The sequence below is a fragment of the Mesoplodon bidens genome (assembly GCF_964165515.1).
Source record: "Mesoplodon bidens genome assembly, chromosome: 2".
Classification (NCBI taxonomy): domain Eukaryota; kingdom Metazoa; phylum Chordata; class Mammalia; order Artiodactyla; family Ziphiidae; genus Mesoplodon; species Mesoplodon bidens.
Genome location: NC_138177.1, coordinates 172,249,969 through 172,268,325, shown reverse-complemented (window position 1 = coordinate 172,268,325; position 18,357 = coordinate 172,249,969). Strand labels below are relative to the sequence as shown.

At 52.7% G+C, this 18,357-nt stretch overlaps 1 protein-coding gene and 1 pseudogene across 2 annotated transcripts; one reads left to right on the top strand and one right to left on the bottom strand.

Moving 5' to 3' along the window:
* The first annotated feature begins 77 nt into the window (after positions 1-77).
* On the top strand, positions 78-6,067 carry MRTO4 (MRT4 homolog, ribosome maturation factor). The gene is made up of 8 exons (XM_081226745.1): positions 78-299; positions 2,417-2,475; positions 3,377-3,480; positions 4,020-4,101; positions 4,377-4,444; positions 4,683-4,834; positions 5,211-5,287; positions 5,394-6,067. Exons 1-8 carry the CDS (start codon positions 272-274, stop codon positions 5,541-5,543), a joined length of 720 nt encoding a protein of 239 aa, XP_081082871.1. The 5' UTR covers positions 78-271; the 3' UTR covers positions 5,544-6,067.
* Positions 6,068-6,604: 537 nt separating this feature from the next.
* On the bottom strand, positions 6,605-17,832 carry LOC308605533 (aflatoxin B1 aldehyde reductase member 4-like; annotated as a pseudogene). The gene is made up of 8 exons (XR_014017868.1): positions 17,794-17,832; positions 14,649-15,110; positions 10,890-11,076; positions 10,609-10,713; positions 9,814-9,902; positions 9,488-9,587; positions 7,734-7,860; positions 6,605-6,835 (listed from the first exon to the last, which is right to left on the bottom strand). The product of XR_014017868.1 is annotated as an aflatoxin B1 aldehyde reductase member 4-like (transcript).
* Positions 17,833-18,357: the final 525 nt, after the last annotated feature.

Below are 18,357 nucleotides of genomic sequence, written 5' to 3'. Positions count from 1 at the left end.
AGGCTCCGCCTCCGCGGAACCATAGAGTTGGGAACTGCACGCGGAGCTCTCAGTGGGGCGCCCAGGATCCCCCGCCCGCCCGCCGGCGCAGGAAGTCGCTCTGGAGACTCGAGGGAGAGCGCAGGCGGCGGCCGGGCAGGGAGAGGCGGGCCTCAGCGCAGATTGGGTCAGGCACGCGCAAGGGAAGCCCCCGAGGGCCGTCCCAGAGGCCCCAGCGCCGCCGAGGTCCTAATAGGCAGCACCGTCTTCCGCCGCACGTGGCTGCAGCGCGATGCCCAAATCCAAGCGCGACAAGAAAGGTGGGCAAAGGGGGTCTTGGGAACCGGTGAGGAATTCGCGGGCTGGCTGTCACCTGCGGTAGGGGCTTCGCGGGGGAAGCACGGGGGTGGGGGCTGGAGCCGGGTCAGGTCAGGGAGCGGAGACTGCTTTGCCAGGCCACCAGAGTTTGTCCAAGGCCTGCTGGTCGGGGAACAGCCTCTGAACACCCAGGCTGCGCCCGATCTCGCCTTGGCCCACCTTTTCCTACCTCAGCCCATCTGTCTTAGCTCTCCGCGCTCCCCCCACCCTACCGCCTTTCCCTCAACCCAGGTTTATCCCTAAGTATGGTCTTGTGTACTTGAAGTTGCTTCTATCTGGCATGCTTGTGCTCCGGTCTTCGTATGGCTGGCTCTTTCTCAGTTGGCAGTTCGTAGGATACCTCCTAAAAGAGTATTCCTGACTGCCTCTACTACGGTGAGTCTCTCTCACTCCGGCCCTCTAGCACATTCACTCAACAAATTAGAGAGGGGCCTGGCACTCTCTAGCTGTCGAAGGATACATCAGTTACAACAAGGAACGCCTAGAGCCCTCATCAAGCTTAATATTTTAGTTATGGGAAGTCTATCCTCCCAAGGTACTGAAAATCGAATCAGTAAATTCAGTGGTAAATATAGTGGTAATAGTGGTAAGTCCTGTGGAGTAAGAGTGAGAGAAAGAGAAGTTGATATTCTTTTGTGCAGTGTGGCCAGAGAAGGTCTCTGTTGAGATGACAAATGAGCAGGAACTTGAAAAAAGTAAATAAGCAACCCATGGAGTTACCTGGAAGGGTGGTGGTCCCAGGAGAGGGAACACGAAGGGCAAAGGCCCTGAAGTGGGAGCATGTTTGACATGTTCTGGGGCAAGAGGCCAGCGTGGCCAGAGCAGAGTGAGCAAAAAGGAGGGAGAGGGAATTGGGCAGAGCGTGCGGGGCTTGAAAGACCTTTGCAAGGAACTGGCTTTCACACGCCGGTGGAACGGGAGGAGAGAGCTCGAGCAGAGGAATGATGGGGTTCAAGTTTACTTTTAAAAAGATCACCCTAGGGGCTTCCCTGGTGGCGCAGTAGTTGAGAGTCCGCCTGCCGATGCAGGGGACACGGGTTCGTGCCCCGGTCCGGGAGGATCCCACATGCCGCGGAGCGGCTGGGCCCGTAAGCCATGGCCGCTGAGCCTGCGCGTCCGGAGCCTGTGCTCCGCAGCGGGAGAGGCCACAACAGTGAGAGGCCCGCGTATCCAAAAAAAAAAAAAATCACCCTAGTTGCTTTGTTGAGAATAGACAGGGAAGGTGGGGGCACTGTGCAGGGGTGGAAGCAGCGAGACTAGCAGTAATACAGGAGAGCATGGTGCTGGCTAGGTCCACAGTTGTAGCAGTGGAAATGTTGGAAAATGGACAACTGTATTTTGTTTGCCCTCCTGTGCTGCACTTGCCCCTGCATGGCATGATTACCTTTCTAGATGTGTGCTTCCTGAAGAGGGACTGACTGAGTGCCAGGCAGGATGAATAAGAAGCCACCTCCTCCTAGGACCCAGGGCTTTGCATTTGATGCTCTGTTAAGCGTTTGTGGAATGATTGGGTTCTGTGGAGGGAGCCCTGGTCAGATCTGGCAAATGCCAAACCCTTCTGGTTAAGGGGCCAATTGGGCCCCAGCTGTTGTTGGAGAAGAGATGCTTGTCCCTCCCCAAAGACACGTTGCTGCATCCATGGGTCCAAACTGCAAGACAGGGTGTAGCAGAGGAAATACAGTCCCCAGCCCAGAGCAGCCACAGATGGTCTCTGCGTACCACAGCAGCACAGGGACGCGCCTCAGCCACTGGCAGGGCCCCCAGAGCCCCCACACCTCAGTAGGGAGTTTTCGCTTCGCCTCAGGGGAGCTAAGGAATACCTAGTTTGTCTGAGTAACAGGAAGGATGGGAAGGAACCTTCAGGCTCGTAAACAGTAGCGAGCAGGCACTCTGGGGACCCTGGGAGTAGCCTTGCATGCCAGAAGTGGTGGCCACAAAAGCCTTGCTACCTTTTCTCAGATTGGCTTGGTCCAGCTGGGCTACCAAAGCGGGGAAGAAAGAGTCTCCGGGACATCCAGATTTGTCTCTCATCATCTCCCCTTTTTCTTCTTTGTATTAGTCTCCCTCACCAAAACCGCCAAGAAAGGCTTAGAACTGAAACAGAACTTGATAGAAGAGGTAAGAGCGTGTTCTTTTTATTTTTCCAGACCTTGTATTTGGTTTATAAACGTGGATGTAGGGCTGTTTGTCAGGGAAACATACTGTTTGGAAAACAAAAACAAAAACAAGGTGCTGATCCAGCCCCTTTTCCTCCAGCAGCAGCACCAATAAAAACTCCCTTAGTGATGGTTTCCAGCTTGATTGAGCCCTTACTCTGCCCTGCACGGCGCTGTTTCACATGTGAAGCACCCCTGTGAGGTAGATGCGAGGGGATGTTATTGCTGTTTTGCGGTCTGGTAACTGAAGCTTGCAGAGACTTGTTAGTCGGCCCGATGTCAAAAAAGCCAGGGAGTTACCAGGTGTGGGTAAATGCACGAAGCCACTGTCTGCACTGCGTCGGGCTGCAGGCTGGGTGAGAGCGGAGTTTCCTCTGGCACAAAGATGCCAGTTTCCTTGAGACCACTTCATCGTGGCTGCAGCCAACCACGTGGGCGCCACAGGGCTGATGAGCCGCCTCCCCTCGTGACTAAATGACAAGACTTTACATGTTTCCATAGAGCAGGAGCCTTCCTAGTGTAGCTAAGTTTCTAGATCGTCAGCAATTACTGGACAAAGCAAAGAGAAGTGGTCGATTGCACTGGTGGCCACCGTAAGTCGGAAACCTGGGGAGACGGTGGGCTCTTGACCCGTGGCTCGGCTTCCCCCGCACTTTGCCGTCACGCCTGCTTTGTATCAGGGCAGCCCCTGTACTTAGTATCCTGGCTTCAGTAGCAGAGGCAAGGAGGAAACAACCAGGTCAGAGGCTCTAAACATCCACAGTTGTAAGAGACCTGGAGCAGTCTCTTTCCCACCTGAGGCCAGAGTACTGCCCAACCCCTGCTGCCCCTTGGACTCCAGAGCCCCATGAATTGTCCTGCAGCTTCGGAAATGTGTGGACACATACAAGTACCTCTTCGTCTTCTCCGTGGCCAACATGAGGAACAGCAAGCTGAAGGACATCCGCAGTGCCTGGAAGCACAGCCGGTGAGCGGGCAGTGGGAGAAGGGCCTGAGTGCAGAGCGGCCGGGCTGCTTGCAAAGCACAGGGGCAGTTAGGGACCTCGGTCACAGGTAGCACCTTAATAAGGACCAAGTGCCACGCCCCCATCCCCGCTGAAGGGCGCTTTTTAACTGTTAAAGTTTGTCTCGCCTTGGGGGGTGGGGGGCGGGTTGAGCAGTGACCTCTCCAGGAGAAGGGGCTCCCTGAACCCTGGTCTGGTCCCTTAAGGAACATCCCACCCGTTCTGGTTCAGACCGTTAAACAGGCCTCTTGCGCATATCCAGACGCACTCACAGCGGGCTGAGACAGAATGTGAGTTTCAGGGTCTGTGCAGGAAAATAATGAGGGACCCTGGGCTGGCGACAAAGTGAGCAGGGCTGCGTGGAAGAGTGGAGCCTCTGGCCACACCTTCTGCTACAAAACAGCCTGGGCCTTGGCTCGGGCTCCGGGGACTGAAGCTGGTTTGCACTGAAGTGAGGGCAGGGCGGGGCGCTTCCTTCACAGACCCCTCTTTTTCTCTGTAGGATGTTCTTTGGCAAAAACAAAGTGATGATGGTGGCCCTGGGTCGAAGCCCACGTGACGAGTACAAAGACAACCTGCATCAGGTGAGTCTCGGGCCCTCCCAGGGAGGGCCCGAGGCCAGGCTGCCTTCTCCGCTGCTGTTACATGGTGCACGCTGCAGCCACGTGGCGGCCCGGGGTCGGCTTAAAGCTCGGTTCTCCTTTAACCTCCAGACCCAGAGAGTAGTGCTGCCGCCCTCCAGCTGTGAGCAAAAATGTCTCCAGGTGTTGCCAGATGAGGGGGCGGGGCCGGCAAAATCGTCCCCAGTTGAGAACCGCTGCTCTAATGTGACCCACCCCGCCCCACTTTGGTCCTGTAGGTCAGCAAGAAGTTGAGGGGTGAAGTCGGTCTCCTTTTCACCAATCGCACTAAGGAGGAAGTGAACGAGTAAGTGCCCTGGAGGAGCGCTGGGAAGGGAAAGGTTGGCGAGGTCTCCGGGGAGGGAGTAGCCCAGGACTTTGTACAGTAGAGGCACCGAGTAAAACCTGGTTCCTGGTTGCTGGAATCCTGTTACTGAGTCTCTTGTTCTCCCGGGCTCGGAGCTCCAGGCTGAGCCGAGGAGGAAGGGAGGTGAGGCGAGGCCCAGGCGGAAACCTGCCCTCCTGCCACTTCTCTTTCCCCTCAGGTGGTTCACGAAATACACGGAGATGGACTACGCCCGAGCTGGGAACAAAGCCACTTTCACCGTGAGCCTGGACCCGGGGCCCCTGGAGCAGTTCCCGCACTCCATGGAGCCACAGCTGAGGCAGCTGGGCCTGCCCACGGCCCTCAGGAAAGGTACAGGGGCGTCCCCAGAGCTGAAGGGTCACAGCCGAGCGGCCGAGAGCGCAGGTTTCCAAGCCAGACAACTCCCCGCTCACCCCCAATTTCTACCGGCCTCCGTTTTCTCATGTGAAAACGGGACTAACAGCGCCCGCCTGACAGCTGGGGTGAATGTGGACAGTAAGTTACAGCTAGAATACAGCAGTTAAGGGGCAAGGCAGGAAGGAGGAGTCACTGCCCCCCAAAAACCCTCCTGGGCGGCTGAATGCTCACTGAGGAACCCCTGCCCCGGTGCTGCTGGAAGCCTGGGGGCGGGGGGCCGGCCCGGTTCCTCTGGCCCTGCACAGGCCTCTGTGCCAGAGTAACTGCCTGGGGGCCCCCTTCTCTGCAGGTGTGGTGACCCTGCTGTCCGACTACGAGGTGTGCAAGGAGGGCGATGTGCTGACCCCGGAGCAGGCCCGCGTTCTGGTGAGTTCCCTCCACCCCGGGCGTCCGCAGCTGTGGCGGGAGGGGCCGCAGACTCCTCTGACCCCACTCGCTCCTCCTGACCTTTGGGTCCCTTCACCTCTGGCAGAAGCTTTTCGGGTACGAAATGGCCGAATTCAAGGTGACCATCAAGTATGTGTGGGACGCGCAGTCCGGAAGGTTCCAGCAGATGGGAGATGACTTGCCAGAGAGCGCGCCCGAGTCGGAAGGAGAATCAGAGGAAGACGACGACAGCTGACGTGCACTTGGGATGGGACCTCCGGGCCTGCTCCAGGTCTTGTCTGGACTGGACGGTGTGGGACTGCCGCTGCCCTCTCGGGAGCAGCCGTGTATTTTGCTGTGGAGGCACACAAGGGAGGGTGACAGGGACAGGCTATTCTATAAATAATGAAACTTTTTCAGCAGGGTGTCTCCTGCAAAAGGGACTTTTCTAGGAAAAAACCCTTGGGTTTGGGCTTTGGTTTGGACCCCCAGGATTCTTAGTTCACCTCAAGCCAGTTTCCAGCACTGGCTCCTGTGTGACCACTGGCCGGGCGGCCCTGGGAGCACAAGAGGAACCGCCTTCTCCTTTCCTCTGGCCCTCGGCGCCCCTGGCTTGAAACTGGGATTTGTTTGAGGAAAACAGGCACCCTGCCTGCCTCCCTCCTACCCCTACTCTCTATTCTCTTTCCCACCCCCAACCCCCAAAACCAGGGCCGAGAAACTTGTGGATGACCAGGAGGTGTTGGCTAAAGCAAGAATAAAGCCACTGCCGAAACTGAACTAATGTAAAAAACATTCCACTGCATCCTGGGAGGTTTTAGCCTTCTGGATGGTGGCCCCAGGTGGTAGGTTTTTGCCCAGATTGTTCTGTTTATAAGTATTTAATGAGGTAATTCTGAACGAGAGAAAATCTACCTCAGGGTGTATGGCCCTCTTTTTTTCTGTCGCGTGTAGAAGCGTGAGGGCCACCTGCAGCCCCGATGTTGAGAGGTCACACTGGGTTCAGGGCAGGAGGCTGGGAGACCCTCCCACCGCCTCTGCCCTTTGAAGACCAATCCCTACTCCTGGCCCCTTCTCACCAAGCCTGTGGGAGGACGAGAAACGGCTTGCAGGCTGCAGAGGAAACAAATTCACCAGGTTCACTGTGGGCCTGGGCTCCAGCCAGGTTAGTGCCTCTTTACTCAGACAGGAAACGCCTGAGTAGATGCAGCCCTGGCCTTTTTACACGATGAAGGCAACTGGGAGTATTAACAAGAACATAGGAGACAAACAGTTTGTGAGCTGGGACTGTGAGGAAAGAACTAGCTACATAAAGCAGCTTAAAGTCAGAACTGACTGGTTGAGAGAATAAAAGAGGTGATAGATGGAGTGTGTCCTCTGCCACCCCAAGTCAGGACTAGGCCTAGCGGAAGTAGCTGGGACATTCACGGGCAGACAGGTGCCAGGCGTGACGGCTGGCTCCAGGGGCTCTCCCTCAGTGGCCACCAAGTTCTGTTCTAGCTGCTCCAAGATGGACATGCCCAGGACGACTGCGTCCCCCTGAACGCCCTGCAGGGGGAGACGGCCAGACGTCAACACACTAGCGCACCACAGTGACTCCAGTCACACACACCCGCTCCCACCCTGCCCCTGCCAAGACCTGCAATCCGAAGTCTATACCCTGTATTATTCCGCACAGAACGTACATTGCCTTCAAACAGCTCTACAGCCCTGCTTCCCTAGACGCACACAGGGAGACCTGAGTTCCCCTCTGCTGCTCAGCAGCTGGGTGGGCTTGGGTTAGTCATGTGACCTCCCTAAGCTTCAGGCTTCCTTTACTTGCCAGGGTGGTTGTGGCAGTTTTGTGTTTTTTTTTGTTTTTTTTGGCCGTGGCTTGCAGCATGCAGGATCTCGGTTCCCCAACCAGGGATCGAATCCATGCCCCCTGCAGTGGAAACGCAGAGTCCTAACCACTGGACCACCAGGGAATTCCCTAAAATTTCATAAAGTACTTTGCTTCAGGCCTAGCACTTAACAGGGGCTCAAGAAAGAGGCACCATTAATATGTGATGCCCAAGTTGGAGGAAGTTGGGAAAGCGGGATGGCAGGGAGAGGGCAGCCCTGCCAGGGACACGGAGTTGGCCTCTGCAGAGCAGGCAGCCAGAGACAGATAAATGTTAATGCTGAAAAAACGTAGGTTTCAGCGTCACACATAGCTTCTGCCCTATCTCATGTAGCCACAGTTAGGTGAAGTGGCCTCTGAGCCAGTTTACTCATACGTAAAGTTGGGATAATTATACTTACTAGGGCCAGTAGTGTTTGTAATGTGACACTTAAACTTCTCTAAGAACAGGAATACCACCCAAAAGACCTGGGCCGTGGAGACAATTTCAGAAAAGGAAAAGGAGTAATCCAGAAATCATGAAATAACCACACAGCCCTCTCTCTTCCACTTCCTCCTTCCTACCTGGAGCTGGGAGTGGTGGTACCTCCACCAGAGGGCGGCCGAGGTCATGCTGGGGGCGCTGGTGCCACACGCAGCCTGCAGGGCCTTCCCCACCAAGGCAACAGCCTCGAAGTAGTGCTTCCAGAAGCTGGGTGAGTGGAGAGGGTGGCACGGGTCAGGACACTGGGATTCCTGCAGGTCACTGGTCCTTGAGGCACTGAGGGACCAACATCTCAAATGGAGGTTTTGTTTCCCTGAGCAGCAGAATGCATGTGGATTTCTGGGCCCCTCACAGGAGTTATTTCAGCCCAGTGGTAGGAGCAGTGGGGATGCAGTGGGCAAGGATCCTTGCATCGAACATGCTCACCAGATGCGAACAATACAACTCCCCAAATCAGGACCCAGGAGTGTCTACAGCACCACACCTTTGTGCCCCGGGTCACAGACAGGACAAGTCCTGGCTCCAGTCCTAGCTCTGGCCTTGGCTCAGTCACCTGCCTTCACTTATCTGCTCAGTGAGGAAACACCCCGAGCCAGCCCCACACGGTGAGTGCAAAATGTAAAGGAGATAATGGACCTGCAGTGCTCCGTCAACTAAGTAGAGAAGAGAAGGTGAAAACTATCAACCAAGATCCTCCAGGGGTGAGGCCTAGGCGCTGGTGGTGTGACAAGCTCCTTGAGAGACACTGCTTAGGGCAATGGCTCCTAAACCTGGCCAGACAATCAGAAACCCTGGCAGGGGACTTCCCTGGTGGTGCAGTGGTTAAGAATCTGCCTGCCAATGCAGGGGACACAGGTTCGATCCCTGGTCCAGGAATATCCCTCATGCCATGGAACAACTAAGCCCATGTGCCACAACTACTGAGCCTGTGCACCTAGAGCCCGTGCTCCGCAACAAGAGAAGCCACTACAATGAGACGCCTGTGCACCGCAACAAAGAGTAGCCCCCGCTCACTGCAACTAGAGAAAGCCCACGTGCAGCAACGAAGACCCAACGCAGTCAAAAATAAATAAATAAATAAATTTTTAAAAGTCCTGGGCCATTTCAACAAAACTAGCATTGGAGCCTTGGAGACTCAGCTTCTATAAATCTTGAAAGATTAGGAACTTTCCAGCAGTCCACAGATAATGTCTAAATTTGATAAATTAAGGAATAGCAGTAAAGTGTGTGCATCAGAGATCTCACAGTAAATGCCAGAGGCAAGGAAAGCTGTAGGAGTTAAAAAGCATCACCTTGGAGGCGTGTGACTTGGAAAGGGCTTGCTTCTAGCTGTGGGCATGTATTACTTTGATAACTTTTTCAAACTTGCAAAAGTGAAAAAAAGGAAAGGAAGAAGGCTAGTCCCAACAGATGTTCAACCATAACTTTAGACATTGATGACAGTGTTATTGCCAAGAGTTTACAAAACTTAGACTCAGTTGCCCCAGGTTACAGGTCAGCATGAAGCCCCAGGAATCCCAAGTGCCAATCCAAGCTTTCTTCTCCCGCTGTGGGCAGGGGGTAGGCTCTTCCCAGGGAAAGGACATAGTCTCACAGACCTGGTGGAAGGTCCACAGCTCTACACATTCCCAATCCAGGCCCCCAATCACTCTCCAGGGACACTGGCAAAATTTTAGGGGTAAGTTTCTCAGTAAAGCTGGTGGGAATCCAGGGACAAAGGTCTGAGCACAGGGGGAGGTCCTGGCCCCCAAGAAAGCAGCCCCAGGGACTCCCCATTGCAGACTAAGGGGACCCATGCCACCTCCCACCCTGATGCAGCCCATCCCCAGCTCACCGATTCCTGTAGATCTCTGCCCAATTGGTCCCAAGGAAACGGCCCACAGGTTGTTCCCTGTCCTTGTCCTCATACTTGTACTTGCCTGGCAGCAGGCCCCCTGCGGGAAGGCTGTAATCAGATCCCCTGGCACAGCTCCCAGAGGCTGCTCTGGACCGGAAGTGGGGGTGATGGTGGGGGACCCAGCCCAGCCTCCTGTCAAACCTCTCCCTGCTTCCCAGGTCTGGGACCAGGCATCCCCAGGGTCAGGAACAGGCGGAAACATGGCCAGGAAGACCCTTCCACCCCGGGGCGAGCCGGTCCCCACAGCAGCCCATACCCCATACCAGCCAAAGGGTTGTAGGCGTAGAACGTCAGTCCTGATGCAGGGGAAGAGCTCCGTCTCCACTTGCTGGGTGGTGGCGTCATACATGCCCTGTGGGCAGAAGGGCCAGCTGGAGAGGGCACATGGGACCCCAAATTTTCCTGTGGAGAACCCCAGTTCAGACCTTAACAATCAGGAAGATACTTAGTGGCGCTGGTGGAGAGGGCTCAAGCCCAAGGAAAATTCATTCCTTCAGCCAACATTTCTGAGCACCACCTATGGCCTGGGTATTGGATTTCTATCCACAAGCCAAAGGACAAAGCTGCTGCGCTCAGAGATTTAATAGTGAGGTAGAGTGTTAACAAACATCCTCAACAAAAGAGACAATCATAATACACTAGTAAGTTCTGTGACCAGTGCCTGGCAGCGAGTAGGTGCACAAACACTTGCTGAATGAATGAGGAGGAGAAAAGGAGGACCTGAGATCTCAGCCTCCTCTGGGCTGTCAGGAAAAGCTTCCAGAGGAAGAGGCATCTAACTGAGACCTGGGCACTCCTTCCAGGGAGAGCGGGGAGGAGTGTTCCAGGCTGACTGCAGAGCGAGAAGCAGGCAGGAAGGGGAGCCAGAGCCAGAGAGCAGGCGCCTGTTTCCCAGGCTGAGGGTACCTGGGAGCCATCATCCTGTAGAGCAGGGGAATGGCTGCTATGGAGAGGGCACGGGGTGGTGGTGGGGAGATTGGGGGGGAGTGGGAGGGGCCAAGAGGGCCCTGGATCCGCAGGCCCCCAGGAGACAGAGGCCTCTGCAGCCCTGGCCTCACCTGGTACACGGTGGGCAGGATCCAGCTGTTGCTCTTGCACAGGGTACAGATCTCGGCCACTTCCCAGGCGGCGTAGTTGGAGAGGCCAAGCTCCACAAACTTGCCCTGCGGGGGAGAGGCCAAGGTCAGAACCCACTGCAGCCCAGAACACCAGGAAGGAGAGACTGGCTGGGGACCCTGAGAGTGGGGTCTGTCCCCAGCTCTGCTCTGGGGCAGCCCTGGAGCCTCCGCTCTCCTAGGCAATGACAGGCCAAGGAGAGGAGCTGGGGGGCCGCCCTCACCTCCTGGTGCAGCTGGTGGCAGGCGCGCAGCGTCTCTTCCCTGTGGGTGCCGTGGTCCGGCAGGTGCAGGTAAAAGAGGTCCACTCGGGGGCACTGCAGCCGCTTCCGTGACGTCTCCAGCTGGGACGGAGGCTGTCAGGCTTCAGAGACTTTTCACGCACTGGATTGGCCTTGGTGGTGATTTTCACTTTGGGAGCAGAGAAATGGAAGTCCAAGTCACTTTACCAAACGCTGGAGAGGATCTAGTGTAATGGTCGAGAGACAGACCTGGGTTCACCCCCCAGCTCTGCCAATTCGAGCTCTGTAACCCTAACCAAGTTATTTAACCTCTCTGAGCCTCAATCCCCTCAACTGTAAATTGAGAGTGATATCTTGTCGGGAGGCCCCAAGGACTGATCAGAATTTTGATAGATTTGCTCATTATGAGCTGCTAATGTTATTACGATGACTATTTACCAGACAGCTGGGTGTGCCACGCCTGGCGCTAAGGGCTGGATGAGGAAGGCCAGCACTGGATCCCTGCCCTCAAGGACGCACAGTCTAAGAGGCCACTATAGAGTAAGTGAGGCCAGGATAAGCACAAGGTGGGAGGGGAGCCCTGGGAGTTCAGGGACGGCTTTCTTAGAATCCGAATCTCCAGGGCCAGTCAGAGGCCGCCCAGAGGCAAGAATGTGGCGTGTGAGGAGCCATGCCTGCGACCCCAGGATCTAGAACACGAGGTCCACGGGGGACACAAGGCAAGAGAAGGGGCCACAAACCAGATGGATACAAAGGGCCCTGAGTGCACCCCTTAGAATCTGACTTCAGGGGGCCACGGGGAGACTCTGAACACTTTTCAGCCAGCGAGCCAAGCTGTCAGCTTTGCAGTTTTGAAAGATGACTCTGAATGAAGCACAGACAAAAACCTCAGGGACAGGTCTGTCTGGAAACAGGGCAAATGGCAAGGAGACTGCAGCAGGAATTCAGGAAAGAGAGCAAGAGGCCTCAACTGGGGCCCCAGGGAAGGAAAGGCAAGATATTTGCATCAGAGAAATAACCCATTGAGAAAAGGCTGGTGCTGTGCTGCCTGTGTGTCAGGAGTGAGTTAATCAAATACTTTTCTCCCACCCCCATTAAGAATCCCAAGTGGGGACTTCCCTGGTGGCGCAGTGGTTAAGAAGCCACCTGCCAATGCAAGGGACACGGGTTCAAGCCCCGGTCCGGGAAGATCCCACATGCTGTGGAGCAACTAAGCCCGTGTGCCACAACTACTGAGTCTGTGTTCTAGAGCCCGTGAGCCACAACTGCTGAGCCCACGTGCCATAACTACTGAACCCACGTGCCACAACTACTGAAGCCTGCGCGCCTAGAGCCCGAGCTCCGCAACAAGAGAAGCCACTGCAATGAGAAGCCCGCGCACCGCAACGAAGAGTAGCCCCCGCTCGCTGCAACTAGAGAAAGCCCGCACGCAGCAACGAAGACCCAATGCAGCCAAAAATAAATAAATAAAATAAATAAATTTATATTAAAAAAAAAAAGAATCGGGCTTCCCTGGTGGCGCAGTGGTTGAGAGTCCGCCTGCCGATGCAGGGGACACGGGTTTGTGCCCCGGTCCGGGAAGATCCCACATACCGCGGGGCGGCTGGGCCCGTAAGCCATGGCCGCTGAGCCCGCGCGTCCAGAGCCTGTGCTCCGCTACGGGAGAGGCCACAACAGTGAGAGGCCCGTGTACCACACAAAAAAAAAAAGAATCCCAGGGGGCTGGAGTGATAGGTGAGGGGAAGGCCCTCTGCACTGCTCACACTTGGAAAGTCGCCTCAGCAGGCCAGACCCCTTGAGATGGGAGAGAGCAGGCTGGAGGGCTGGAGGGCTACTCACTCGAATTTTCCCTTCCACCATCTCATCCCCCTCAGCCCCCACCCCTTCTTGATGTTAACTTCAGATCTGAGATTTAAGAACTTTGGCCCAGCTAGTTCCAGCCTGAAGGAGGGAAGAGAAGGAGGAGCTGGAGAAGAAAAAGCAATCAGAAATAAGACCAACGTAAGTGTCCATCAACAGATGAATGGGTAAAGATGTGGTACATATATGCAATGGAATATTACTCAGCCATAAAAAAGAATGAAATAATGCCATTTACAGCAACATGGATGGACCCAGAGATTATCATACTAAGCAAAGTAAGTCAGACAAAGACAAATATGATACCACTTATATGTGGAATCTAAAAGAAATGATACAAATGAACTTATTTACAAAACAGAAATAGACTCACAGACTGAAAACAAACTTATGGTTACAAAAGGGGGAAGGGGTTGGGATAAATTAGGAGTTTCAGATTAACATATACACACTAATATATATAAAATAGATAACCAGTAAGGACCTACTGTATAGCACAGGGAACTATACTCAATATCTTGTAATAACCTATAATGGAAAGGAATCTGAAAAAGAATATGTATATACATATTTAGTTATACATATATATGTATATGTATAACTAAATCACTTTGCTGTACACCTGAAACTAACACAACATTGTAAATCAACTAGACTTCAATGAAAATTTAAATTTAAAAAATAAAAAAGAAAGAAGACCAGAGTTGTCAGAGAGAGGCAGTCAGGTGATCTAGATAGCATATGAGATGCATGCATATTCTCGTTTTGTTTCAGGTCTGTGCTGTGAATCATTTCACTCCGAGGAGTCTCAAAGTAAAAGATGGTACATGGTGCTAATGATACTACTACTACTACTACTACTACTACTACTACTACTACTAACAGTAACAGCTAACATTGCTGAGCCCTCACTATGTCCCTGTGAGGAACGTTATAAACACTTCAGATGGCATCAGACTGATGACAGATGTCCCCCTACGCCCATACACAAACCCTCCACTTAGCTACGTCTGCCTATTCCAACACCCTCAGCACTGCCAAATCTCATTGCCTTTGCACACTCACTGCCCACCCGCGCAGCCGGGAATGCCCTTTCTCCTCTTACTCCCCCTGGAAAACTAGCAGTTCTTCAAGGTCTGACGTTCCGTTTTCCGAGTGTTCTTCAGTGTCCCCTCCCAAGAAGTGGTCCCTCTTCTGGGCTCCCCAGCCATCTCTAGACTCTGAGTTCCCTGGAGTGGGTTAGTGTCAATTTCCCTTCTATGGCCTTGGACGGAGGCTGGCACAGAGAGGGCAGTTAGACACCATACCACCCCCACTCTCCCATCCCAGCTACTGCCTATAGCTCCTGCGGCTCCCAGGCGCGGCCACCCTGGTGAAGCGGGAGGCACTGCCAACTGAACGGCGCACCCCGAGCTCCACGGAGCAGTCTACAGCCCAGAGCAACGAGGAAGCCGATCCCCGCCGGTTCCGAAGCCTGATCTGGGACTATGCCAGGAAATGCCAGGGCAATAAGGGCAGGATTCCTGCAGATCAGGACCGCACCGGGCACCTGCGGGGAAGGGGAAGGAGGCAGGGGCTGCACAGCGCCAGACTCCGTTTTCAGTCCCCCCGAGAGGGGCTAGCCAAGTCGTTCCAGGCTAGACCAGGGTTGGGACGTTGCTGAGGGGAGGGAAAAGGAGAGGAAAAGAGTCAAGACAAACCACTGTCCGGCTGTCCGGGGCTAGATGTGCACGGGGCCTGAGGAGCGGGGTGTTCACAGAGCTGCGGGGTGGCCAGTGGAGGTCGGCGCCCCGGCAGGAGGGCGAAGCTGTCGGTCCTGACCTCGGCCGGTGCATGGCTCGGGGGAGGTAAGGGGGACGGAGTCCGGATGCCAAGAGTTACCTCTGCAGTCGCCACCGCCCAGCCCGAGCCCCAGGCCGCCCAGGATGCTTTCGGACTTACGCTAGGGCCGTGTCTATCTCGGTGTGGCCGTGCTCCCGGAAGAGGCGCACGGCCGCCCCATCTCCATGGCGCCCAGCACGGTGCCTGGCCGGCCCGGGGGCCAGAGGCTGCCGGCGGGGGCGACAGCAACCGGGACACTGCGGCGGCGGGGGACCTGCGATAGCCCGGTGGAGCGCAGCCGACCGTAGCACTAGCCCCCGCGCGAAGTGGGCCACCGCTTTGAGGAGGGCGTCGGGCCCCGCCCACCAGCGTTGGGGGCGGAGCGCGAGGAGGGGCGGGGCAAGGGAAGTACGGCGAAAGGCTGCGCGGCGACTCCGCCCCCCACGCCCGCGGCTCCCTACCTCCCTCGGCTTCGCTCCTGAGCTGTGTTGGGGTCCACGTGTTCTTCCAGAGGGGGCTTTCCTAAGGGCTAAAGGTCCTAAAATGAGGTCTTGGCCCAGGGGTGGTGCCCTCAGGGGTGTCCCGCCACCTTGCAGGCCCCAGAGGTCGGCTCTGTGTTTCTCTCGTCGGGACTTGCCAAAGGCTCCAGCCCGCGTCAGTATAAAGTATTGAAAGAAAAGAACTGTCAGCCTCGAATCCTATACCCAAGCGAAGACACCTTTCAAAAAGGAAAGCAAAGACTTCGTTCAGACAAAGGTTGGGGAGAATTCATAGTAGCCAGCTTTCACTATAGCAGATATTTAAAAAAATTCTTTAGACGGAAGAAAAGTTGGATTTACACACACAAAAAGTGAAGAGTGCTGGAAATGGTAAACGCGAGGATGAATATAAAAGACTTTTTCTCAGATAACTGAGTTTCAGGTGGAAAGTATTATTATTACTTTTTAACTGCAGACATCAGTAGTTTATTGTTTGTTTAGTCCAAACACATTCAAAATGGAAACTCAAAGAATACTTTCCACCTGAAACAATTATCTGAGACAGATAATACAGATAACTTTTAAACAGATAACTGAGTTTTTATAAAGTTAAATATACAGTTACTGTATGACTCAGCAAAAACTACACCCCGTTAATCTTCATGAACCTACATATAAAAACCTTTGACCAAGCGAATACAGTGATGTATAAAAAGGATAATACATCACTTATCAGTGAATTTCATCCCAGGAGTACAGTGGGCTTTATATTTGAAAACCAATCAGTATAGTTTACTATACTGACCAAAAAATAAAACCCATATCATCATTGCAATTGATGCAAAAAAAGCATTTAACAAAATTCAATACCTATTCATGAAGAAGGAGGGGGGGGGAAAAAAGAAAAAAACTAAGAAGGGAATTTCCTCAAACTGATAAAGGGCATATACAAAAAACATACAGCTGACATTATATTTAATAGTGAAAAAACGTTCCCCCTAAGATTGGTAACCAGTCGATATCTGCTCTTACCCCTTTTATTCAATGTTGTGCTGGAGATACTAGTTATGCCAACATATTTCAGTGTGCATGCATTATAACAGGCAATTTCTTACATAACTACAGTGCCATTGTCACACTAAAAAAAAGAACAATTCCTTTGTGTCACTTAATACCACATCCATATTCAAATATCCCTGTTTTTGTTTTTTTTTTTTTTTTTTTGCGGTACGCGGGCCTCTCACTGTTGTGGCCTCTCCCGTTGCGGAGCACAGGCTCCGGACGCGCAGGCTCAGCGGCCATGGCTCACGGGCCCAGCCGCTCCGCGGCATGTGGGATCTTCCCAGACCGGGGCACGAACCCGTGTCCCCTGCATTGGCAGGCGGCCTCTCAACCACTGCGCCACCAGGGAAGCCCCAAATATCCCTGTTTTTAAAAAAAGTTTCAGTTGGCTTGAATTAGGATCAAACATGGTTTACACATTACATTTGGTTGTTGTATTTCAAAAGTGTACTTTAGACTTCAGCAGTCTCACCCCTTTTTATGCATTTGCTTATGGAAGAGACCTATTAGTTGTGCTATAGCATGTCCCACATTCTTCCTGCATAGTCATAGTTTCATTTAACTTGTTCTCATATTTTTTGTCAAATGGAAGGTAGTGCTAACGGCTAGATTATATTCTAGCTCACCTTTTTTTTTTTTTTTGGTAAGAATGCTGCATCAGTGGTACTGTGTACTTCCTGGTGCATCACATCAGAGAGACACAAACAGCATTGTTGAACCACTCCTAATAATGCTGAGAGCAAGCAGTGGGTTCATGTGGTGTCAACCTGTTCCCCTCACTGTAAAGTTCCCATGGATCTTTCATCTTATGGTTTCATCTCTTGATGACCTTTGCCTGAATCAATCAAGATAGAATTTTTAAGTCTCAGATTATGTTGTGTACATCCTAAATACAGATCTCGAGTATAAGGTTAATATGTATAACCTTCTGACTACAGTTGGCCCTTGAACAACATAGCTTTGAACTGCGCAGGTCCACTTATACGTAGATTTTTTTCAATAGTAAATATTACAATACTGCACAATCCAAGGTTTGTTGAATCTGAGGATGTAGAATCTCTGGTGCAGAAGAGGGAACCATGGATACAGAGGAACCTCATATGCAGAGGGCTGATTATAAGTTATATGCAGATTTTCGACTGTGAGGAGGGTCAGCACTCCTAACCTCCACGTTGCTCAGGGCCAACTGTACTTTTAAATGAGAAGAAAAGTACAGGTATTCCTTTTTTTAATTAAACTTTTTAATTTTTGATAAAATTTTAGATTCATATGCCATTGTAACCAATAATACAAAGAGATACCTTGTTCCCTTTTCCCAGTTTCCCTCAGTAGCAACATCTTGCAAGATACTATTTTTGTTAGGTGGAGTGTCCTATAAATGTTGATTAGATCAGCTGGTTGATGACTCTTGAGTTCTTCTATATCCTTGCTGATTTTCTGGTAGTTGTTCTACCTGTTGTTAGGAGACGGGTGTTGAATTCTCCAATTACAAATTTTTAAAATTTATTTATTTATTTATTTTGGCTCCACCAGGTCTTAGTTGTGGCACATGGGATCTTTAGTCGTGGCTCGTGGGATCTTTTTTTTAGTTGCGGCATGCGGGATCTAGTTCCCTGACCAGGGATTGAACCCGGGCCCCATGCAATGGGAGCGCAGAGTCTTACCCGCTGGACCACCAGGGGTTTATCTCTTTCTATTTTCATGTCTATCAATTTTTTCTTCACATATTTTGGCAGCTCTCTTTGGTGTTTAAACATATAGGATTGCTATTCCTTGATGGGTTGACTCTTTTTTTTTTTTTTTTTTTTGGCGGTACGCAGGCCTCTCACTGTTGTGGCCTCTCCCGTTGCGGAGCACAGGCTCCGGACGCGCAGGCTCAGTGGCCTTGGCTCACAGGCCCAGCCACTCCGCGGCATGTGGGATCTTCCCGGACCGGGGCTCGAACCTGTGTCCCCTGCATCGGCAGGCGGACTCTCAACCACTGCGCCACCAGGGAAGCCCCTGATGGGTTGACTCTTTTCATCGTTATATAATGCCCCTCTCTGTCTCTGATAGTTTTCTTTGTTCTGAAGCCTACTTTCTTAGATACCTATAATATAGTCATGTTGGCTTGCTTTTGATTAATGTTTGCATGATATAACTTTCGCCGTCCTTTTACTTTCAACCTGCCTATATCATTATATTTTAAGTGAGTTTCTGTAGAAAGCATGTAGTAAAGTCATTTTTTA